At 47.3% G+C, this 23,005-nt stretch overlaps 1 protein-coding gene across 1 annotated transcript in view; it reads left to right on the top strand.

Moving 5' to 3' along the window:
* The first annotated feature begins 4,790 nt into the window (after positions 1-4,790).
* LOC122543056 (NFU1 iron-sulfur cluster scaffold homolog, mitochondrial-like) overlaps positions 4,791-23,005 on the top strand; it is a 30,384-nt gene continuing 12,169 nt past the window's right edge. The window contains exons 1-5 of the mRNA XM_043681256.2: positions 4,791-4,866; positions 8,831-8,940; positions 14,336-14,471; positions 18,646-18,712; positions 22,679-22,793. Coding sequence (XP_043537191.1) covers positions 4,823-4,866; positions 8,831-8,940; positions 14,336-14,471; positions 18,646-18,712; positions 22,679-22,793 — 472 coding nt within the window. The 5' untranslated portion in view covers positions 4,791-4,822. The remainder of the gene's footprint in view (positions 4,867-8,830; positions 8,941-14,335; positions 14,472-18,645; positions 18,713-22,678; positions 22,794-23,005) is intronic.

Raw genomic sequence — 23,005 nt, 5'->3', positions numbered from 1 at the left:
CAACTCTCTCAGAGGCATACACTCCATCACACACACACACACCTGTAAGTCATTGGAATGAATTTGCATTTTCTAGATTAGAGTGGTGCTGGAAAAGCACAGCATGTCAGGCAGCATCTGAGGAGCAGGAAAATTGATGTTTCGGGCAAAAGCCCTTCATCAGGGATTCCTAATGAAGGGATTTTGCCCAAAATGTCGATTTTCCTGCTCCTCGGATGCTGCCTGACGTGCTGTGCTTTTCCAGCACCACTCTAATCTCGAATCTGGTTTTCAGCATCTGCAGTCCTTGTTTTTACCGAGATGAATTTGCATTTGCAGATTTGCATTTGCATAGCCATTCTGTTTTGTTCAAAAAGCACACAATCTGTAAGCAGTCAGTCCATGTGACATTTTATAAATTCCTACTTTGGAAATAGAACCGGTCTGACTCAAAGTGGAATACAGACATACTCTAACCTCACACCTTTCATGCATTGTCTAAGCTGAGATATTACCTTTTTAAATAAAACCTTAAGTTATCTTGGCAATGTGACTTGAAAGAAGTTCTGGGATTTACATATTAATGAACCAAAACCTGCATCCCCATTCTAAGACTTAACAGCAATCTAGCTTTGTTCAATATGTTGCATTAGTTGTATGACACTTTGATTTTTTACGATAAATTCTGTGTCCTATGATCCTGCCCCACTGGCTACCTGATGAAGGAGCAGTGTACAAAAAGCTCGTACTTCCACATAAGCTGGTTGGATGATAACCTGGTGTTGTGTGATTTTTAACTTTGTCCACCCCAGTCCAACACCAGCACCTCCACATCATAGATAACACCTAACCTGCACATTCCTGGCTGCTATGGGTAATTTAATATAGCCAATCCACCTAACCTGCATACCTTTGGACTATGGGAGGAAACCAGAGCACCCAGAGGAAACTCAGGCAGATACAGGCAGAGTGTGTAAACTCCCCACAGATGGATGCCCAAGGCTGGAATCAAACCCAGGTCCCTGGCGCTATGAGGCAGCAGTGCGAACCAAGCCACCATGGGGTGAACAAATTTCTTCTCCCAGAGTGTAGTTGGGACCAACTCACTGAACACATTTGAGCAAGAGAGAGATACATTATTTTTTAAATCTTCAAAGCATGCAGTGTTTTGTCGAGGAATAAGATGGTGTTATTTTCTGGATCTGTAGATTGTGAAGGAGCAAAAATGGCCTTTAATAGAGTGATATGCTCTTCTTGTCAGATGTGGGAGTTTAAGGAGAGTTTATGGATTACTGTGGATTATATCTGCAATAAATGACTTTGGTTGTGAATCCTATCAGATCAAATGGATCGGTTGGAGAAACAGTTGGAGGCAATAAGGAATTTACAAGAGCAAGGGGATGTGATGGATGGCAGTTATAGGAAGGGGGAAAAGTCGCAGATACAGTCACATAGATGGGTTAACTCCAGGAAAGGTGAGAGAGGCAAGCAGTTAGTGCAGGAGTCTTCTGTGGCTATCCCCATTTTAAACAAGTATGCTGTTTTGGAAAATGTCGGGGGTGATGGATTCTCAGGGGAAAGTAGCACGATCAGCCAGGTTTCTGGTATTGGGGCTGGTTCTAATGCAACGAGGGGTATGTCGGCTTCTAAGAGACCAATTGTGTTGGGGACTCTCTTGTTATTAGATTAGATTACATTACAGTGTGGAAACAGGCCCTTCGGCCCACAAGTCCAGTCCGACCCGCCGAAGCGCAATCCACCCATACTCCTACATTTACCCCTTACCTAACACTACGGGCAATTTAGCATGGCCAATTCACCTGACCTGTGGGAGGAAACCAGAGCACCCGGAGGAAACCATGCAGACACGGGGAGAACATGCAAACTCCACACAGTCAGTTGCCTGAGGCGGGAACTGAACCCGGGTCTCCGGCGCTGTGAGGCAGCAGTGCTAACCACTGTGCCACCGTGCCACCACCGTGCCGTGCCACCTACTCCGAGGTACAGACAGACGTTTCTGTGGCCAGCAGCAAAAAAGCAGAATGGTGTGTCATTTCCCTGGTGCCAGGATCAAGGATGTCTCAGAGAGGGTGCAGAATGTTCTCACGGGGGAGAGGGGCCAGCAAGAGGTTATTGTCCACATTGGAACCAACGACATAGGAAGGGAAAAGGTTGAGATTCTGAAGGGAGGTTACAGAGTTAGGCAGGAATTTGAAAAAGGAGGTCCTCGAGAGTCGTAATATCTGGATTACCCCCAGTGCTATAAGCTCGTGAGAGCAGGAATAGGAGGATAGAGCAGATGAATGCATGGCTGAGGAGCTGGGTATGGGAGAAGGATTCATATTTTTGGATCATTGAAATCTCTTTTTGGGGTAGAAGTGACCTGTACATGAAGAACGGATTACACCTAATATGCTGGCAGCATGATTTGCAGGAGGATTTAAACTAGTAAGGTGGGGGGGTGGGTGGGACCCAGGGAGATAGTGAGGAAAGAGATCAATCTGAGACTGGTACAGTTGAGAACAGAAGCGAGTCAAACAGTCAGGGCAGGCAGGGACAAAGCAGAGAACAAGGGAGGACTGATAGACTGCATTTGCTTCAATGCAAGGGGCCTAACAGGGAAGGCATATGAACTCAGGGCATGGTTAGGAACAGGAGACTAGGATATCATCGCAATTACAGTAGCAGGGCTCAGGGATGGACAGGACTGGCAGCTTAATGTTCCAAGATACAAATGTTCCAGGAAGGATAGAAATGGAGGCAAGAGAGGAGGGGGAGTGGCGTTTTTAGGGACAGCATTACGACTGTACTGAGGGAGGATATTCCTGGAAATACATCCAGGGAAGTTATTTGGGTGGAACTTAGAAATAAGAAAGGGATGATTACCTTATTAGGATTGTATTATAGATCCCCAAATAGTCAGAGGGAAATTGAGAAACAGATTTGTAAGGAGATATCAGTAAGAATAATAGAGTGGTTATGGTAGGAGATTTTAACTTTCCAAACGTAGACTGGGACTGCCATGGTGTTAAAGGTTTAGATGGAGAGGAATTTGTTAAGAGTGTACAAGAACATATTCTGATTCAGTCTGTGGATGTACTGACTAGAGAAGGTGTAAAACTTGACCTACTCTTGGGAAATAAGGCAGGGCAGGTGACTGAGGTGTCAGTGGGGGAGCACTTTGGTGCCAGCGACCATCATTTTATTAGATTTAAAATAGTGATGGAAAAGGATTAACCAGATCTAAAAGTTGAAGTTAGGGTGAAAGGAAAGGCTGGTAAGTATAGGGAGTGCTTGGGAGGTCATGTTGCAGCTATACAGGACATTGGTTAGGTCACTGTTGGAATATTGCATGCAATTTTGATCTCCTTCCTATCGGAAAGATGGAGTGAAACTTGAAAGGGTTCAGAAAAGATTTGCAAGGATGTTGCCAAAGTTGGAGGATTTTAGCTGTTGGGAGAGGCTGAACAGCCTGGGGCTGTTTTCCCTGGAGCGTCGGAGGCTAAGGGGTGACCTTATAGAGGTTTACAAAATTATGAGGGGCATGGATAGGATAAATAGACAAAGTCTTTTCCCTGGGGTGGGGGAGTCCTGAACTAGAGGGCATCAGTTTAGGGTGAGAGTGGAAAGATATAAAAGGTGGCATGTGTATGGAATGCGTTGCCAGCTGTGGTGGTGGAAGCAGAGTCATTAGGGGCATTTAAGCGACTGCTGGACATGCACATGGATAGCAGTGAGTTGAGGGGTGCATAGGTTAAGTTATTATATTTTCCATTAGGATTAAACCTCGGCACAATCAAAGGGCCTGTTCTCTGCTGTACCTTTCTTTGTTCTATGTTCTAAAATAAGGCCCAGAAGCAGGAAATGTGAAACAAAAATCAAGAGAAATTATGTTTAACGTTTCCAAACTGTTCTGCAGAAGACTGATTGGACTTAACATTAATTCTGCTTTTTTTCTCTATGTCTGTATTGATACTGCCAGAACTGCTAAATTTCTCAAGCAATTTTGGTTTCAGATATGAATCACCCAATACCCTATTTTTTTCATGGAAAACGATATCTAGTAATTGTGACAAATGGATATATCTGTGTAAGGAGGATAAAGGAGGGTGTACGTTTTAAGTCTGAAGAAGCAGGGAGTTGAGTGGTGATCTTACTGAGGTTTATAAAATCATGAGGGGCATGGATAAAGTGAATGACGAGGGTCTTTTCTGACGGTGGAAAGTTCAAAACTATGGGACATATCTTTAAGGTAAGAGCAGAAAGATTTTAAAAGAACATGAGGGTCAACCTTCTGACACAGAGAGTGGTTCATAGGTGGAATGAACTGCCAGAGAAAGTGGTGGATTCAGGTACTGAGAATGTTTAAAAGACATTTAAATAAGTTCCTGAACAGAAAAGGTTTGGAGGGATTTGGGTCAGGAGCAGACAGGTGGGACTAATTTAGTTTGAGATGATGTTTGGAATGGACTGATTGGACTGAAGGGTCTGTTTCCATGCTGTATCACTCTGTAACGAAGCCTTGGTCTGCAGTCGCCAAGCTCTGGATATGGCTACCTCCTCAGGGCCCTTGTGGCTTGGCCACGCCCACAGAAACCGCTCTATTCCGCAGCACAGCCGGGCCATCTCGCCATAATGCATGAGCGCATTTCCCCGAGCCAGCCAAAAGACTCTACATGACTCGAACTTTGTAAGCTTATTTTTTTGTTTTGGAATCGCGGGCCGTGCGATTAAAAATGACGGCGAGTGGCTCGGGCGGGCAGCCGGGACGGCGGGCGCCTCTGTTAGACAGTCCTGAGTGTGGGAGGTGCGGTTAGGGTCCTTGCGGATGCCTTGATCAAAGATGGCGGCGGTGAAGTTGGGCACTTGTTGGCTCTTGGCTTCAAGGTGAGTCCTGGTGGGTCACTGCTGGGCCTGCAGGTCAGTGGGGTAGATTTATTGAATGATTTCTGATCACTTGCAGCTTCAAACGTCTGCCTGTCGCTGCAGCGAGCTCAGGTAGTGGGCACAGTCCTCCCCACTTCTCCTCCAAATCCACTTGGTTTTCACAGGCCTGGCCAAATGTGCCCTGGTGAGGGATGTTTTCTGGTCAGTCACTTCAGGGATATCATTCACAAACACACACACCTCTGGGAGGAGGGTGTGGGAATTGAACCCAGACTCCCTGGTTCAGAGGTGGGATGCTACTGCTCTGCCACAGGAGCCCTCTTGCCCTGCTGAGGAGCACTTTGCACTTGAGCTGCTGCTGTGGCTTGCAACAATGTTTTCCAGTGCATCGCATTATACGAGCACAAGAGCTCTCCTCGTGATGGCTCGCTCGAACATTATGAAACAAAATTAACTTTTGTCAGTCAGGGCCTTGAGTATAGAAGTTGGGAAGTTATGTTGTAGTTGTACGAGATGTTGTTGAGGCCGCATTTTAACTACTGTCTTCAATTTTGGTTACCTCGCTTTCGGAAGGATGTCATTAAATGGAAACAGTGCAGAAGAAATTTACAAGGATGTTGCCAGACCTCGACAGTCTGTGTTATAGGGAGAGGCTGGACAATCTAGGACTTGTTTCTTCAGAATGTAGGAGGCTGTGGGGGGTGTCATATCGAAGTGTATAAGATCATGAGGGGCCTGGATAGGATGAATGTGCTCAGTCTTTCTCCCAGGTTTTGGAATAGAAGGTGAGAGGGCATCAGTTTAAGATTCGAGGGGGAAGTATAAAAAGGAACCTGAGGGGCAGCTTTTTTACCACGGAGTGGTACACGTGTGGAATGAGCTGCCAGTGTAAGTGGTTGACGTGGGTACATTAGCTGCATTTAAAATGCACTTGGGCACATACATGGATCGGAAAGGTTTAGAAGGAGATGGACTAAGTGCAGGGAAATGGGGTTAGCATGGATGGTCAGTTTAGTCGGCATGGACCAGTTTGGGCCGAAGGACCTATCTCCATGCTGCAGGACAGTATTAAGGTAAAAAGGGTGCCAGCACAGATGGTCAAAAATTTGGGTTTAGGCAGCTGGTTTTTAAGAAGTGTCTTCAAGCTTGGACACAAAAAGTGTCATGTCTGGACTACTTCTGGTATCACATGCTAATGAGTACAGGAGTAGGTGGATAGAATTAATGGATGTGTGGCAGAAGGGTTGGAGCAGGAGGGAAAGCTTTAGATTGCTGGATCGCTGGGTACGTTCTTGGGGAAGGTGGGACTGGTACTAGTGGGATGTGTTGCATCTCAACTGGAACTGGACCAACATCCTCATGAGGATGTTTTTGCCATACATTTGCCTTCCTTGATCAGACCATTGAGTAGCGGAGTTGGGACGTTATGTTGTGGTTGTACAGGAGATTGGTAAGGCCACTGTTGGAGGGCTGTTCTGGTTGCCCTTCCGAAAGGATATTGTTAGATTGGAGAGGGTGCCAACATGCTGTGTTTTTTCCAGTAATTTCTGTTTTTATTTCTGATTTCCAGTATCTAATGTTCTTTAGGTTTGTGTGCATATGTGGTGGGTGACGATGCTGTTCCTTTAACAAGGTTATGTTGTCCTTGGCACTTTTTTCAAAGAGTTCATAAAAGACACAGACTCTTAAAAAGTCTGGGGACCAGCTTAATGGTTTAGTTTCGTTTTTAGCAATTGTGTCAAAAAAGCTGCTGGACCCAAAGAAGCAGGTCCATGCGGATCTCTCTCTGACTTCTTTCCTGTAAGACCCTGTGTTTGATTTTTCCTTTTGTGCCAAGGGATGTTTATGGGGATTTTAGCAAGTATTTGGAACAGCATCATCAAGTTGGGATAGTCTGTTAGCTTCTTGGATCGGTTGCTATTCTATATTTTGTTCTCTTTTGTTTGTGTTTCATTCGGAAATCTTATAAATAAATTCAGTTTGGTTGAAAACTAAGTGGTTTGACCAGCTGCATGTCTCCTGGAATATCCACTGTACACATACTTGAAACAACCAGAAAGGTGAGGGTCTGGGCTGCTTTCTTGAAATGTTTTGAGGGAGTCTGGCCTGGTTTGTCTCTGTTATTCAAAGGGTCAATTGCTGAAGTAAGGAGTGATGATATCTTGGAAGGTTCTTGTGGGCCATCACTTGGCTGGAGGTACACAAACAATCAGAGAGATAGAGAAATATGGAGGCAAATCTCGATGTATCAAAATAGTAGGTGAGCAGTGGCAGAGGATTTAAACTCTCTTGATATTAACTATGTGTTAAGGACCAGGCCAGACCCCCTCAAAACATTTCAAGACAGTCGCCCAGACCCTAACTTTGCTCGTTGTTTTGAGCAGGTGTAAAGTGGATAATTCAGGAGAGATGCCACTGGTCAAACCACTTAGTTTCTGACAAAACAGAATTCATTGACAAAATTACTGGATGAAATACAAACAACAGAATACTGAATAATTTAACGTCTCCAAACACCCAGCAGACTATCCCAACTAAATGATGCTGTTCCAAGTTCCTGCAACAATCCCCATAAACACCCTGTTGCAAAAAAGGAAAAATCAAACACAGATTCTTAGAAGAGAGAGAGAGATGACAGAGAGATTCAGCACAGAACACCTTCTTCCATGCAGCTGTTTCTTGGACTAACAGCCTCACTGACTGACTGCCTGCTTTCAGTGAACAGCCAGACTGCTAAAACCAAACCAAACCAAACCAAACCAGAGAAAACTGAGCTGAGCGAACTGGCCACGCCCCTTTCATTGTACAAGTGTATCTTTTTCAACTTAAAAACTTCTTTAAGTCGATCAAGCCAGATATTTTGGATCCTGTGTCTCATAAAAGGCTTCTGAATAAAAAACAAGGACAACACAACCTTTTTAAATGAGCAGCATCATCACACTAGTATACAAAGTCTTCAAGGATGCACAATTGTTCAGCTATGTCCAGGAGAGCCTTTTTCAGCCAGCATGTGAGGGGGTGATGTTGGACCTAATTTTAGGGAATAAACCCAGGCAAGTGGTAGATGTGAAGCAAAAATAGAAATTGTTGGAATGACTCGGCAGGTCTGCCTGCACGTGTGGATGGAGAACGAGTTAACGTTTTGGGTGCAGAGAGCCTCCTTTTATTTGAGATTTTTATCATTCACGTTCTTCGTTTTTTTTTTGGTTAAGTGATAGCTGTGGCAATGCAGGCGCATTTGTTTGCTAGTAACTGTAATTTGGTAAGTTTTAAAGTAATTGTGGAGGAGGACTGGATCAGGGGCCTGGGTTCGATTCCACCCTCGGGTGACTGTCTGTGTGGAGTTTGAGCATTCTCCCTGTGTCTGCATTTCCTCTGGGTTGCTGTGGTTTCCTTTCACGGTCCAAGTATGTACAGGTTTGGGTGGATTGACCATGCTACATTGCCCATAGTGTTCAGTGATGTTCAGGCTCAGTGGATTAGCCATAAGAAATGCAGGGTGATAGGGATGGGGTAGGAGATGGGTCTGTGGGGGGGGGCAGGGGGCGGATGCTCTCAGAGTGGAAATGGTGAGTTGAATAGCCTGCTTCCATACTGTAGGGATGCAGTGAGTCTTCCTGATCTTGCACGGTGGTGCACGATATTCACAACAGGCCAACAGACCATTTGCTGGAAGCGGTCCAGGCAGTGATTATATCTCAGCTGAGTCTACCTCATTGCTTCAGGTTCTTTTCATTGAAAAGGTGGATTTATTTATAGAGATGTGCCCAACCAGCCCAGGGCCTTCCGCTACTTTCTGTAGTGCCCGAGTTCAATTGAATTGAAATTGAAGCCTGTTGTAAAATTGTATCTTACTGCCAAACCAGCAAGCAAGCGGAAAGGTTTACTTTTGTGTCTTCACGCCTCAGCTTGCACTGCCTGCCTGCTTGATCCTTTGAGTGCTTACAAGATTGCTATTTTTCAGAATACACACAGGCCAGCACGCGAGGCGCATGTGTTTGACCAAGAAATGGAGCGGGAATGGCTTGGGATATCAGAACCTTCTGCAACCATCAACTTCCGTCTCCGTTGCCTGTAAGCTGGTCAGAGTCTCTTTTATTCTTCTTAAAACAGTTTCACTGATGGCAGGGCGAGTGTCTCTAGGAAGGTCAGCATTTATTGCTGATCTCGAAGGTGGTCTTGATCCACCTTCTGAACCGCGGCAATTTTCTCGTGGTTCGATCCAGTCCGTTAGTAGCGATTTCAGAAGGCAGTGTAGAGTCCACCGTATTGCTGGTGGCCAGATCGGGAGCAGACAGCAGGTTTGCTTCATTTTCATGACAGTCCAGCGGTTTCATGGTCATTGATGGTTCAGTGGTTGGCGCCGCTGCCTCGCAGTGCCAAGGACCTGGATTTGATTCCACCCGCTGGGTACTCTCTGAGTGGAATTTGCACACTCTCCCCTTGACTGCTTGAGTTTCCTCCGGGTAGCCTGGTTTCCTCCCGCAGTCCAAAGATTTGCAGGTTAGTTGGATTGGTAATGCTACATTGCCTGGACTGTCCTGCAGGCTGGATGGATTCTCCATGGAAATGCAGGGTTCCAGGGACAGGCGGGTCTAGTTTGGATGCTGTTTGGATTGTCAGTGTGGACTCAATGGGCCGAATGGCCTGCTTCCACACTATAGGGATTCTCTGGTTCTATGACCATTCCTAAGACTGAGTTTTCATTTTAGAACTCAGTTAATGAAAATTGACCGACTGAATTTGAGCTTCTGTCTTTGGACAGTTCATCCAGGCTCCAGGTCACTAGTTCAGCTGGCTCTTCACTTTTCATGCGGTCTGTGATGCCCACGTTGTTATTGTTGAAAGTAATTGTGAGCGATTTGCTGCACATATTAGACACAGAGTTGAGACTAGGTTCGGTGTTGCTGTTGGTGTGACAGTTGTCCTTGGCAGCGTGAGGATGAAACTGAGCACGCTCGTGGGCCCAGTTCTGACCCCAGCTCATTTCAATGACTAAAAGCTGACTTTCCAACTCAGACTGGAGAAGTCTCTTGGACTTGTGCTGGAGCACAGTTTGTGCATTCAGGAGAGGTGAGAGGGAAAGACAAAGGTCAAGGCCAATCGTGCATTTTTTAGATTGCAAAAATATGCTTTCTTCACAAAAAAAAATCTTTACATACAAAAGTAATCACTAAAGCAGTTCAGTTCTATGCAGTGGCATATGAAGAAACAAACAAACACTGGAGTTTGACTCTGTCAAGTAAACAGACCAAAGGTATTTCTTACTTGTACAAGACTATATTTACATATGGGAGGCTCTGATAACTAAAAAGACCCCTGTTTAACTTCAGCAGAAGGACCTCGCACAGTGGTCTTGCCCCACTGCGCCTTGGCGGCAGCTGCCCAAAGCTTTAGTGTGTCCCTCAGCACGTAATCCTGGACTTTGGAATGTGTCAGTCTGCAACACTCAGCCAGGGTCACCTCCTTCCTCTGGAAGACTGTGATGATGCTGCTCCTCTAACAAGGTTTTGCTGTCTTTGGCTTTTTTTATTCAGAGAGGTCGTAAAAGCAGCGATTCAGAAACATCGAGGTTTAAAGGGTTTTAGGGACCATTTGATTATAGCTAACAGATACTGCCTCAGGAAAAGGGCTTTCAAGTTCAAAAGAAACACCTGAGTAATGAAAGGGGAGTGGCCAGTTCTCTCAGCTCAGTTTTCTCTGGTTTGCTTTGGGTTTTAGCAGTCTGGTTGTTCACTGAAAGCAGTCAATCAGTTTTGAGGTTGCTGGTCCAAGAAACAGCTACATGGAAGTAGGTGTTCCATGCTGAATCTGTCTCTCCTGTAAGACCTTGTGTTTGATTTTCCCTTTTTTGCAAAGGGGTGTTTATTGGGGACTCTTGCAGGAATTTGGAACAGCATCATTCCTTTGAGGTAATCTGTCTCTTAGGTCAAGTTATCCCATTTTCTGTTCTCTTTTATTATGTTTAATTCGGTAATATTGCAAATAAATTCTGTTTTGTTTAAAACAAAGTGGTTTGGCCAGTGGCATATCTCCTGCAATATTCACTGTACACCTGCTTAAAACAGCGAGCAAAGTTAGGGTTTGGGCTACTTTCTTGAAATGTTTTGAGCGGATCTGGCCTGGTCCTTAACAAAAGCAAGCGCTGAGAGGCATCTCCAGCACAATGGGCCGAATGGCCTCCTCCTGAGCTCTAACCTTTTCATTTCCATGAAATACTTGCAGTGAGTGTTAATAATAACTGGTAGCCCTAGGGGTGTCTCAAACTGATTGGCAAGGGAGATTTCATTACTATGCATGGTTGGTGCTGAATCATTCTCAGCTTCTGAATCTGAGGGAGTGCTGATTCTGTTCCATAACCACTGCGGCCTGTGTTTCTTTCAAGCTGTTGCCCAGTGAGACCACTGACAATTGCTTGCAAAGCATGTGGATGCAAAGAATGAGGAGCATTAATTATCATTTGCATCTGCTTGGGGTAATGTGCTTTTGTTGTTCAGAGAAAGTGAGAATTCAGCCCCTGCTTCTTCTCCCTGGAAGGTAACCCATGTTTAATCTCCCTCGATTGACACGGTGCAGGGATTTGCAGGCTGTCAGTCCCAGTGCAGAGCTGTGACTCGTGTTGCTCATGGCTCTCCATGTTGCCTAGACACTGAAACCCAAGCAGCTCACTGAACATTGCCAATGCAAAACTCAATCAGGTTACGTACAGCCTGATGGCACTGGAGCAGGACCAGCAGGGTTCAAATAAACCCCAGAAGACATTGTCCTTTGAAACAGAGACATTCTGTTGTGTTCCTGGAGCACTTTGGTGTCCCACTGTCACTGGTACCAATGGTCCGCATTAACCACCCATCATAAGGTGTAGTGTAGTGGAAGGCAGGTCCTTGTGCAGAGATGGATGGTGGGATATGGAATAAGGCTGGAAACTGGCAGTTGGTCACCAGAAACAGTGCAGATGCAAAGGGCCAAATTGCCTCATTCTGTATCCTAATAATAATGTGATTCTTGGTTCACTGTTGTCTTTCCAAACCTCTAGACCTATTCTGTGCCTCTCTCTTTATTTGGAGATAATCTATAGAATCTATCATGTTGCTGTTGTTAGGGACCAAACCAGACCCCCTCAAAACACGTGAAGAAGGTAGTCTAGACCCTAAGTTTTAAAGGCAGGTGTGATGCAGCTGGTCAAACTGAACTTATTTAAACACTACAGTTGAAACACGGACAAAAGAAAACGGAATTTGGAGTAATTTAACTGTTTTAAAAGCCAGCCAACACGATACAGCAACGTAATGAAGGAGCTGTTCCAATTCCTGTAACATCCCTGTGGGAAAAGATCTGTCACCCTGCCAACCCACAAAAAGGCCCACAAAAGCAAAATTGGCCAAACTGTACTAAAACACTCAGCAGGCTGACAAGCGAAACTAGACAGCACTCAGAGACAGGGAATACACTTCAAGCATCCATGAACAATTAAGCACCACAGCTATCCCAAAGCCCTGATGGCAGTTTCACAACCCCCAACAATGCCAAAGCCACACAAAGAACAGGTCAGACAGAGAGGCACCAGCGTGCACTACTCCCAGGACAGGACAATGGAAGCACCTCACTGCTTCAGAGGAGACATTAGCGCCTACCTGCATAGAGCAATGGAACCCATCGATACTGTCAGAATGTTGCTTTGTGTAGAGAATTAGGACATTCCTCCGAGAACTGTTTCCTGATTAGCATTGTTATAATTAGATTACTGCATTTCCATTGTATTTTGTCCCTATTTCTAATTAATCCTTTTGTACAGGATTATTATAAAAACTGGATTCTTCCTCAGCTCGAGGAAGAGAAATTCTGATCTACCTGCACAGACGATGAGTGCTGTGTCAGCCTAGTCAATTTCTCTTCCAGCGATATCGCTTGTAATAAACAGCTTGTCACTTTCACCCGATCTGGTTTGTGTGATCTCTGCTTTATTGGGCAAATTTCTCCTACAATCCCATAAACGTACCCCTTGTTAATTGGTAAATTCAAACACTGGTTCTTACAGGCAAGAGAGATTTCAGAGAGAGCAGCCAGCCAAGAATCATCTGCTGAAGCTTGGAACCTTTCCCCACTGTATCAGCTTCTCACTGTTACAACGAAAAGAAATTTGAAAAAAACCTGAACTGGGAGAACTCACCACTTCCCTATCATTGTGAAACTAGGCCCTTTGCCAGATATTTATGACCTCTTTTTAAAAACTAAAGTTATTATGTCCTTGTTTTTTTTTTTCAAGTGAAGCATTGTCACCCTGTCCAGTGTTGACAACCTCTTCCTCATTTTCCTTCAAATCCTCCCTCCATCATGCTCTTACATTTTCCGCTGAGATACTGTCTTTTCCTCAATGCGATTTCTTCCTTCAGTCGCTCTCCAACGCACTTCACTTAAGTTTTTTTTCCACTTTTCTTTTTCCTGTCCAGCACTTCCTTTCCATTCTTCCCCAAGTCCTCAGTTCAGGGCTGTTTAGCAAATCGATCTGCTCTTCCCATCAAGTCCAGGTCTGTCATCCGCATAAAAAACCACACTCCAAATGCAGCTGGTTGTTATTTCGATGCTTCTTCACCTGTCTGGTTTGTGACATAATTTGGAGGTGCCGGTGTTGGACTGGGGTAGACAACGTTAACAATCACACGACACCAGGTTATTGTCCAACAGGTTTATTTGGAAGCACTTGCTTTTGAGGCACTGCCTCTTCATCAGGTGTTTGTGGAACATGACCGTACGACAGTTACTGACAGTTGCATTGTGGACTCCCCATCACGCAGCTGTTGTGGCACATCCTCCACAGTTTCCCTTTGAGCAGAGGGTGATGTCTGACTGACATGTACAAGACTATGAAGAGCAAAGGTGGGGTGGACGGGAAGAGACATGTCCCCATCGTACAGCGATCAATGGCCAGGAGCCTTAGATTTAACGGTGAAAGGCAGATGGTTTAGAGGGAATTTATAGATTATTTTTCACCCACAGCACAGTACAGATCTGGAACACTCTGCCCTGAAATGTTGCTAAAAGCAGGAAGCATTGCAACGTTAAATAATTGTTTAGACGAGGACTTGAGATGCTAAGTGCTGGGAAATGGTTAAGTGCTTGATGACAGGCATGGGCACAATGGGCCAAATGGCCCCTGCCTGTTCTGTGGAACCCTTCGACCTTGTGCCAAGTCAGCTCAACTCCATTATCTGCTGAAACCCCTGCCACTGCTGTTCCACCGATCGCCACAAGGTGGGGCACGAAAACAACTGGTTTGACCGTCTGCTGCTTGCAATCCTGGTTGACTGATCTGTACAGATTGGGGGCCAGTGCAGGTCTCCGAAAGACTTCGCTGTGTGATGTGCCCTACTCCTTTGTGCCATTGTGGGGAGCGGGGAGGAAGAGAGGCTCGTCATCTTTCTGAGAGAGTTGGTCAGCTCCATTGATAATCCATGTGGCTCTCTTTCAGTGAGAAGCATGTTCATTCAGACCCAAGACACGCCAAACCCGAACAGCTTGAAGTTCATCCCTGGATGTACGGTGTTGGAATCGGGCACCATGGAGTTCTCAGCACCCCGAAGTGCCTTCTGTTCTCCTTTGGCCAGGTACAGTACCTCACCAGCTTCCTTTGTCCCTGTAGGTGGTGTGAAAGGTGTTGGGGTGGGGGGCAAGGAGGTGATGTTCGGAAATAGATAAAGTTGGGGGCATTACAGGGGAGAGTGGGAGCCAGCTCAGTGCATTCTGTCAATCTCATCCCTCTGGCCCAGCAAACTGGCCCAGGTTCCCAACAACCAAACAGCGCTGGACTCAGGGTCACCACCTTCAGGGTCAGACGTCGGTGAAGAGCGAGGGCCCACTCCTTCACTCAGAGGGTTGTGAATCTTTGGATTCCAAACCCCACCCCAACGTGAGATTTGTGGAGTGTGAGGCACTGAGAGAGAGAGAGAGAGAGATGGGGAGAGGTCTGTCAGATGGAGTTGAGTCAGAACCCCAGCCAGCCTGTTGTCCCATGTATCACGGGGCCCTGGAAGCTGTGGGGTCCACCCCTGCTCCAATATTTTATGGTCTTCAAGACTTCTCTCACTGAGAGATTCAAGAGTTAGTACTTTGCAAGGTTAGGAGGGTCGAAGGTCAGCCACGTTCTTGATGGCTTGCTCAGCAGATTGAAGAACTTAGTTTGGGGATGAGAAAATGTTCCTGCAAGACAAAACCTTGGAGTGTTCCTGGGCTCAGGATGGGAGGAGCCTGCTGCTAACCAGTTGGAGAGGCGTCTGGGGATTGGCCAAGAGGGAAGTGAGAGTTCCCTCTTTGGGGATGTGACGAGACGCACAGACAGACAGTCTCAGCCTGTTAGTGTACAGCGGTCCATTGATGACCATGGAGCTGTGCATGGAGCTCTGTTGTATTCCTTACTTCAGACTGCCATGCGTGTTCTCTTGTGGGGTTGGCTGCTCCGTTGGAGGCTGTAAAAGATAAGGTCGTGGTTTAGTTTCACACGAAGAAAACAACAGCAACACACTGCAATTTCTACTGCTCCGTGAGCAAGAGTGCCACGGGTCCAAAAATCTTGACTCGGGCCAAAGCAGGACAGGGAAGAGGTGGGTTTCGGGCTTATTTGGAAGGAGAGAAATGAGGCAGAAAGGTTTAAGAAGCAATCTTGGAGTTCAGAACCCAGACGGTTGAAAACAATCCTACCTTGACTCCAATCTTACTCCTCTGTTTCACTCTCTCCCCACCTACATCCGGGATTCCTCTCATGCCCTGCGCCATATTGACAGCAGGCCCTAACCACCTTCTATTCACCATGGATATGCGATCTCTTTACACCTCCATCCCACACCAAGACGGCTTGAAAGCTCTTTGCTTCTTTCTCGAAAAGAGGCCCGAACAATCTCCATCCACCACCACTCTCCTCCGCCTGAACTTGTTCTCTCTCTCAACAACTTCTCCTTCAACTCATCCCATTTTCTCCAAATCAAAGGTGTAGCAATGGGTATCCGCATGGGTTCTAGCTATGCCTGCCTTTTCATGGGGTACATGAAACATTTCTTGTTCCAGGCCTACCCAGGTCCCCTCCCACAACTGCTTTATCGGTACATCGATGACTGTTTCGGTGCGGCTTCATGCTCTCGTCCTGACCTGGGAAAATTCATAAACTTCCCTTCCAGTTTCCATCCCTCCATCACCTTCACCTGGTCCATCTCCGACACTTGCCTTCCTTTCCTTGACCTTTCTGTCTCCATTTCCGACAATAGTCTATACACTAGTGTCCGTTACAAGCCCACTGACTCCCACAGCTATCTGGACTGCAGCTGTCCTCACCCTACGTCCTGTAAGGACCCTATCCCTCTCTCTCAGCTCCTTCGCCTCCGCCGCATTTGTTCTGATGAGGCCACTTTCCAAAGTGGTGCTCTTAATATGTGCTCCTTCTTCTCCAACTGTGGCTTCCCACCTATAGTTGTTGACAGGACTCGAGACTGCGTGCAGTCCATCTCCCGTGCCACGACCCTCACCCCCTCCCTCCCCTCCCAGAACAAGGATAGGGTCCCTCTTGTTCTCATCTTTCACCCCACCAGCCTTCACATGCAAAGAATAATCCTCTGCAACTTCAACACGACGCCACCACTAAACACATCTTCCCTTCCCTCCCCCTGTCTGCATTCTGCAGAGATTGTTCCCTCCGGGACAACCTAGTGCACTCCTCCATCACACCTAACACCTCTCCCATCACACACGGCACCTTCCCATCACACCTAACACCTCTCCCATCACACATGGCACCTTCCCATCACACCTAACACCTCTCCCATCACACACGGCACCTTCCCATCACACCTAACACCTCTCCCAGCACACACGGCACCTTCCCATCACACCTAACACCTCTCCCATCACACATGGCACCTTCCCATCACACCTAACACCTCTCCCATCACACACGGCACCTTCCCATCACACCTAACACCTCTCCCATCACACACGGCACCTTCCCATCACACCTAACACCTCTCCCATCACACATGGCACCTTCCCATCACACCTAACACCTCTCCCATCACACACGGCACCTTCCCATCACACCTAACACCTCTCCCATCACACACGGCACCTTCCCATCACACCTAACACCTCTCCCATCACACACGGCACCTTCCCATCACACCTAACACCTCTCCCATCACACACGGCACCTTCCCATCACACCTAACACCTCTCCCATCACACATGGCACCTTCCCATCACACCTAACACCTCTCCCATCACAAACGGCACCTTCCCATCACACCTAACACCTCTCCCATCACACACGGCACCTTCCCATCACACCTAACACCTCTCCCATCACACATGGCACCTTCCCATCACACCTAACACCTCTCCCATCACACACGGCACCTTCCCATCACACCTAACACCTCTCCCATCACACACGGCACCTTCCCATCACACCTAACACATCTCCCATCACACACGGCACCTTCCCATCACACCTAACACATCTCCCATCACACACGGCACCTTCCCATCACACCTAACACCTCTCCCATCACACACGGCACCTTCCCATCACACCTAACACCTCTCCCATCACACACGGCACCTTCCCATCACACCTAACACCTCTCCCATCACACACGGCACCTTCCCATCACACCTAATACATCTCCCATCACACACGGCACCTTCCCATGCAATCGCAGAAGGTGCAAGACCTGCCCCTTTATCTCCTCCATGCTCACCATCCAAGGCCCCAAACACTCATTTCAGATGAAGCAGCGTTTCACTTGAACCTCTTTCAATTTGGTCTATTGCATTCGTTGCTCCCAATGTGGTCTTCTCTATATCGGAGAGACAAAACGCCGACTGGGTGATCGCTTTGCAGAGCACCTTCGGTCTGTATGCAATCAGGTCCCGGACCTTCCCGTGGCTTGTCACTTCAACACACAATCCTGCTCCCATGCCCACATGTCTGTCCTTGGCCTGCTGCAATGTTCCAGTGAAGCTCAACGCAAACTGGAGGAACAGCATCTCATCTTCCGACTGGGCACGTTACAGCCTGCCGGTCTCAACATTGAATTCAACAACTTCAGATGATTATCCCATCTCGACCCCTCTGTTTTCATTCTGCTCCGTAATTATATTTCATTTATTTTATTTATTTAATTTGTGTTTTAATTTTTTTTCACTGTTCTGTACCTCTTATTTCTTGATCGTCTCTCTTTCTCTCGCTCCCCACTCTCTTAACACCTTTTTCCTCTCCTCTTCCTCCTTTTCTACCCTTCTCCCCTGTTTTCCATTTTGTCTCTGCTTCACCCATCCCCCTCCATCCCCCACATATTTTGTCACATAGCACTGACTTCAGCCTTGGATACTCACAGCTCCTAATCTCCCTATAGTCTCTCTCTATGCACTGTCATTATCACCTCTTTATTGCTACCTTTGCTTCTGGAACCACGACTCACTTTCTCTCAGGCTAGTATAAATACCTCCCTATTTCTCCCCTTTTTTTCAGATTTGACAAAGGGTCAGTTAGACTCTTTTCTCTCCTTCCAGATGCTGCCAGACCTGCTGAGATTTTTCAGCATTTTCTCTTTTGGGTTGAAAACAGAGGCTGGAAGTGGCCAAGGAAGTTGGGCGAGAATCAGTCAAGGTGGGAGACCTCTGAGATTTGTGTGCACCTCTGAAGTTTACCCCCCAGCCAGCACGCTCGGACAAATAGAAGTAACCTTCCAGTCAGTTTTAACAATTTCCTGTTTCTTCTCTTCCCCCTCTCGGCAGGCAGCTCTTCAGGATTGACGGGGTGAAAGGTGTTTTCCTTGGGCCTGATTTTATAACCATCACCAAGGTGAGGAGGAAACCTTTCCTCGTGTCCTGAGAGCTGGGTCCAAGTCACCTTGAGCAGAGGTCCTCGCAATCAGGAAGGTTTTCCACTGAGTGAGGGAGGTGGCTCCAGCAGGAGGACACATGAGATAATGTGCAAAGGGGGCCAGGAAAAGATTGACCAGGATGTTGCCAGGAATAGAGGGTTTAACTTATAAGGAGAGGCTGAGTAGGCTGGGACTTGTTTCAGTTGCAGGTTGCAAGGTGACCTTTTAGAGGTTTATAAAATCATAAGGAGTATAGATAAGGCAAACAGCTAAGGTCTCTTCCCCAGGATAGGGGAGTCCAAAACTCGGGGGCATACTTTTCAGGTGAGAGTCATAGAGATGTACAGCATAGAAACAGACCCTTCAGTCCAACCCGTCCATGCCGACCAGTATCCCAACCCAATCTAGTCCCACCTGCCAGCACCCGGCCCATCTCCCTCCAAACCCTTCCCATTCACATACCCATCCAAATGTCTTGTAAGTGTTGCAATTGTACCAGCCTCCACCACATCCTCTGGCAGCTCATTCCATACACGTACCACCCTCTGTGTGGGACAACATTTTTACACAGAGTGTGGTTGATGTGTGGAACAAACTTCCAGAGGAAGTGGTGGATGTGGGTGCAGGTGTGACGTATAGAAGACATTTGGATAAGTGCAGGAATGTGAAAGGTTTGGCGGGGGATACAGGCCAGGAGCAGGCAGGCGGGGATCGTTTCATTTGGGATTCTGGTTGGCGTTGGACCGAAGGGGTCTGTGTCTGTGCTCTATGACTCTGTAACTGTTTCACAGGCAGTGAGTTGCTGTGATCTGGAATACGTTACATGCAAGGATAGTGGAAGCAGGCTCCTTTGTAACCCTGAAAGGAGAATCAGAGGCATATTCGCGGGAGAAAATACATGACCAGGTGGTCAGGGCAAAAGGAGAGGGGCTAATGGACAGCTCCATCAAACAGCTAGTACAGCCACTGTGGGCTGAATGATCTCCCTGCTGTGCTCTGTGACTGTGATGGTGGACAGGGAACTTGGAAGTACTGTAAACCAAGGACGGTTTGGAATTCCTCAAGGACATAGACAACTTGGTAGATTAGGCGAATAGGTGGCATTGCAGAGAAATAGGGGGTGCAATTCAAAAAGGGGGTGGAGGAGCAGAAGGACCTTGGTAGGCAATTGCAGACATCATTGACTGGTGGAGATAGCAGTTTTGTGAACCATAGTGTTCACGTGAATAAGGGAATGGTGTTCAACAGCTGGGCGGTGGTGAAACAAAACCAGAAATGTCTGGCAAAACTCAGCCAATGTGGCAGCATCTGTGCACCAAAAGCAGAGTTAATGCATTGAGTCCAGTGAGGATTCTTCAGAACTGGTGATGTTAAACTGTTTGGGGGAAAGAATAAAAGGGAAGCTGAGGGACAGATTTTTTCTTTACATAGAGGGTGGTACACATATGGAATGTGGTGCGAGTGAAAGTGGTTCAGGCGGGTACATTAACAACTTTTAAAAGGCATTTGGACAAAGACATGGATAGGAAAGGATTAGAAAGATATTAGGTTAGATTAGATTCCCTACAGTGTGGTAACAGGCCCTTCGGCCCAACATGTCCACACCGACCCTCCGAAGAGTAACCCACCCAGACCCATTTCCCTCTGACTAACACAATGGGCAATTTAGCATGGCCAATTCACCTTAATTGCACATCTTTGGACTGTGGGAGGAAACCGGAGCATCCGGAGAAAACCCACACAGACTCGGGAGAATGTGCAAACTCCACACAGACAGTTGCCTGAGGCTGGAATTGAACCTGGGTCCCTGGTTCTGTGAGGCAGCAGTGCTAGCCACTGTGCCACCCAAGTGCAGGGAAATGGGTTTGGCGTGGATGGACATTTTGGTCAGCATGGACCAGTTTGGGCCAATGGGCTTGTCTCTATGCTGTAGGATAGCACGACTCTATGCTTGTTAGACCTTATCTGGAGAATTGTGTCAACCTGTGGATCCCACATTCCAGGAAAAAGGTGAACGCATTGGAAAGAGTGCAGAAACAGTTTGCAGTAATGGTTCAAGGGATGAGAAACTTGAGTAATGCAGGGAGACTGGGGAAGTTGGGACTGTCCTCCCTGGAGAGAGGAACACTGAGAGCAGATTTTATTAAGGTTTTCAACGTGAGGGGATGGGGAGAAGCCGGTCCCACTGGTAAACAGAACAAGAATGAGAGCAGAGGCATGGATTTCAAATGAATCCTTTCTCACACAGTGAGTAATTCAGGTCAAGAAAGTCCTGCCTGCAAATGGGATGGGCGCAGGTTCAAGTGAGCCATTCAAGAGGCCAATGGGTGATTCTTTTGAACAGAAATAGATTAGATTAGATTAAATTAGATTATTTACAGTGTGGGAACAGGCCCTTCGGCCCACAAAAGTCCACACCGACCCTCCCAATAGCGACCCGACATTTACCCCTTCACCTAACACTACGGGCAATTTAGTATGGCCAATTCACCCTAACCTGGCGCTGTGAGGCAGCAGTGCTAACCACTGTGCCACCCACGTGTGCAAGGCGACAGATCAAAAGCAGGAGATTGGCACATGGTCATGATGGAAAGCCTGTCCAGGCATGAGGGGCAGAAAGGCCTCGTTCCATACCGGGACAGTTAAGGAGTCATATAGCTGTTCAACACAGTCCAACTCATCCATGCCGACCAGATATCCCAAATTAATCTAGTCCCATTTGCCAGCACTTGGCCCATATCCCTCCAAACCCTTCCTATTCATGTGGTTAGCACTGCTGCCTCACAGCGCCAGAGACCAGAGTTCAAATCCCGCCTCAGGCAACTGACTGTGTGGAGTTTGCACATTCTCCCCGTGTCTGTGTGGGTTTCCTCCCACAGTCCAAAGATGTGCAGGTTAGGGTGAATTGGCCATACTCAATTGCCCATAGTGTTAGGTAAGGGGTAAATGTAGGGAAGTGGGTCTGGGTGGGTTGCTGTTCGGAGGATCGGTGTGGACTTGTTGGGCCGAAGGGCCTGTTCCACACTGTAAATAATCTAATCTAATCTAATCTATCCATCCTGATGACTTTTAAATGTTGTAACTGTACCAGCATCCACCACTTCCTCTGGCAGCTCATTCCATACACGTACCACCCTCTGTGTGAAATGTTGTCCCTTTGGTCCCTTTTAAATCTTTCCTCTCTCACCATAAACCTATGACCTCTTGATTTGGACTCCAACACCCCAGGGAAAAGACTTTGTCTAGTTACCCTATCCATGCCCCTCGTGATTTTATAAACCTCTATAAGGTCACCCCTCAGCCTCTGACAATCCAGGGAAAACAGCCCCAGCTGATTCAGCCTCTCCCAATCTCGCATGTTAAAACATAATTGAATTTATCATGAGTTTCTAACTCCAATTCTCCCTTTAGATAAGCTACACCGTTAGCGTTGATCAGTTTGGACAGATTGTCAGAGACGCCTGCGTATCTGTGTACTCCTCGTGCACCAGATAAATGGCCAGAGTGCCTCAGGCACTTCTGCATCAAGTGTGGGTCAGGACCACAGATGGGGGTCCTGAGCTGAGGCTTTGGGTCTGTGAGCTTTGGGACAAGGATGGCGACTGTGGGGGTCTGTGTCAGTTGTCCTCCTACTTTCCTGGGTTCTCACCGAGGGGCCGTGACAATTCTCAACCCTCCTCGCCCAAGGGGAATGGCTGTGAACCCGGGATGCGATGAGGAAGAGAGGAGCCTTCCTCACCGATTCGGGTCGGATTTCAAGTGGGCCAGATATCGAAAGAGGGTTTGATCTTTCCAAAAAGTATCAGGATGACAGAAGGGTTACGGGAAGAATCGTGGGGGGATTTAGGGGTACTGGGGACTGAGCTTTCCGAAAGCTGGGGCAGTCCTGTCTGGATGGGCTGAACGGCCAGTGGTGATTGTGTTCTGTGTGTGTGTATCCCCAGGTCGGCGAGGAGGTGGATTGGAAGTTGCTCAAGCCGGACGTGTATGCCGCCATCATGGATTTCTTTGCGTCGGGACTCCCAATCCTGACTGACGACGCTCCGCGCTCCGATACAGGTGGGTGCTCGAGCTGGTCAGCTGTGAGGAAACCCCATCCCACCCTCCTGGCGGCAGAAAGACAGACAGATACACATGTGGGTGCAGCTGGGAGACTGGTCCTGGCCACTGCCCGGAGGGTAAGCACGGTGGGGGAGAGTGACCGGTGAACAAACAGGACTGCTCCACCCAGCAGCTAGCACAGGCATGACGGGGCGAACGGACTCCCTCTG

This window comes from Chiloscyllium plagiosum, unplaced genomic scaffold, assembly GCF_037043375.1.
Source record: "Chiloscyllium plagiosum isolate Xiang-an unplaced genomic scaffold, Cpla_swu_hap1 HiC_scaffold_48, whole genome shotgun sequence".
Lineage (NCBI taxonomy): Eukaryota > Metazoa > Chordata > Chondrichthyes > Orectolobiformes > Hemiscylliidae > Chiloscyllium > Chiloscyllium plagiosum.
The sequence above is the reverse complement of the archived record's forward strand: the minus strand, read 5'-3'. Positions and strand labels throughout refer to the sequence as shown.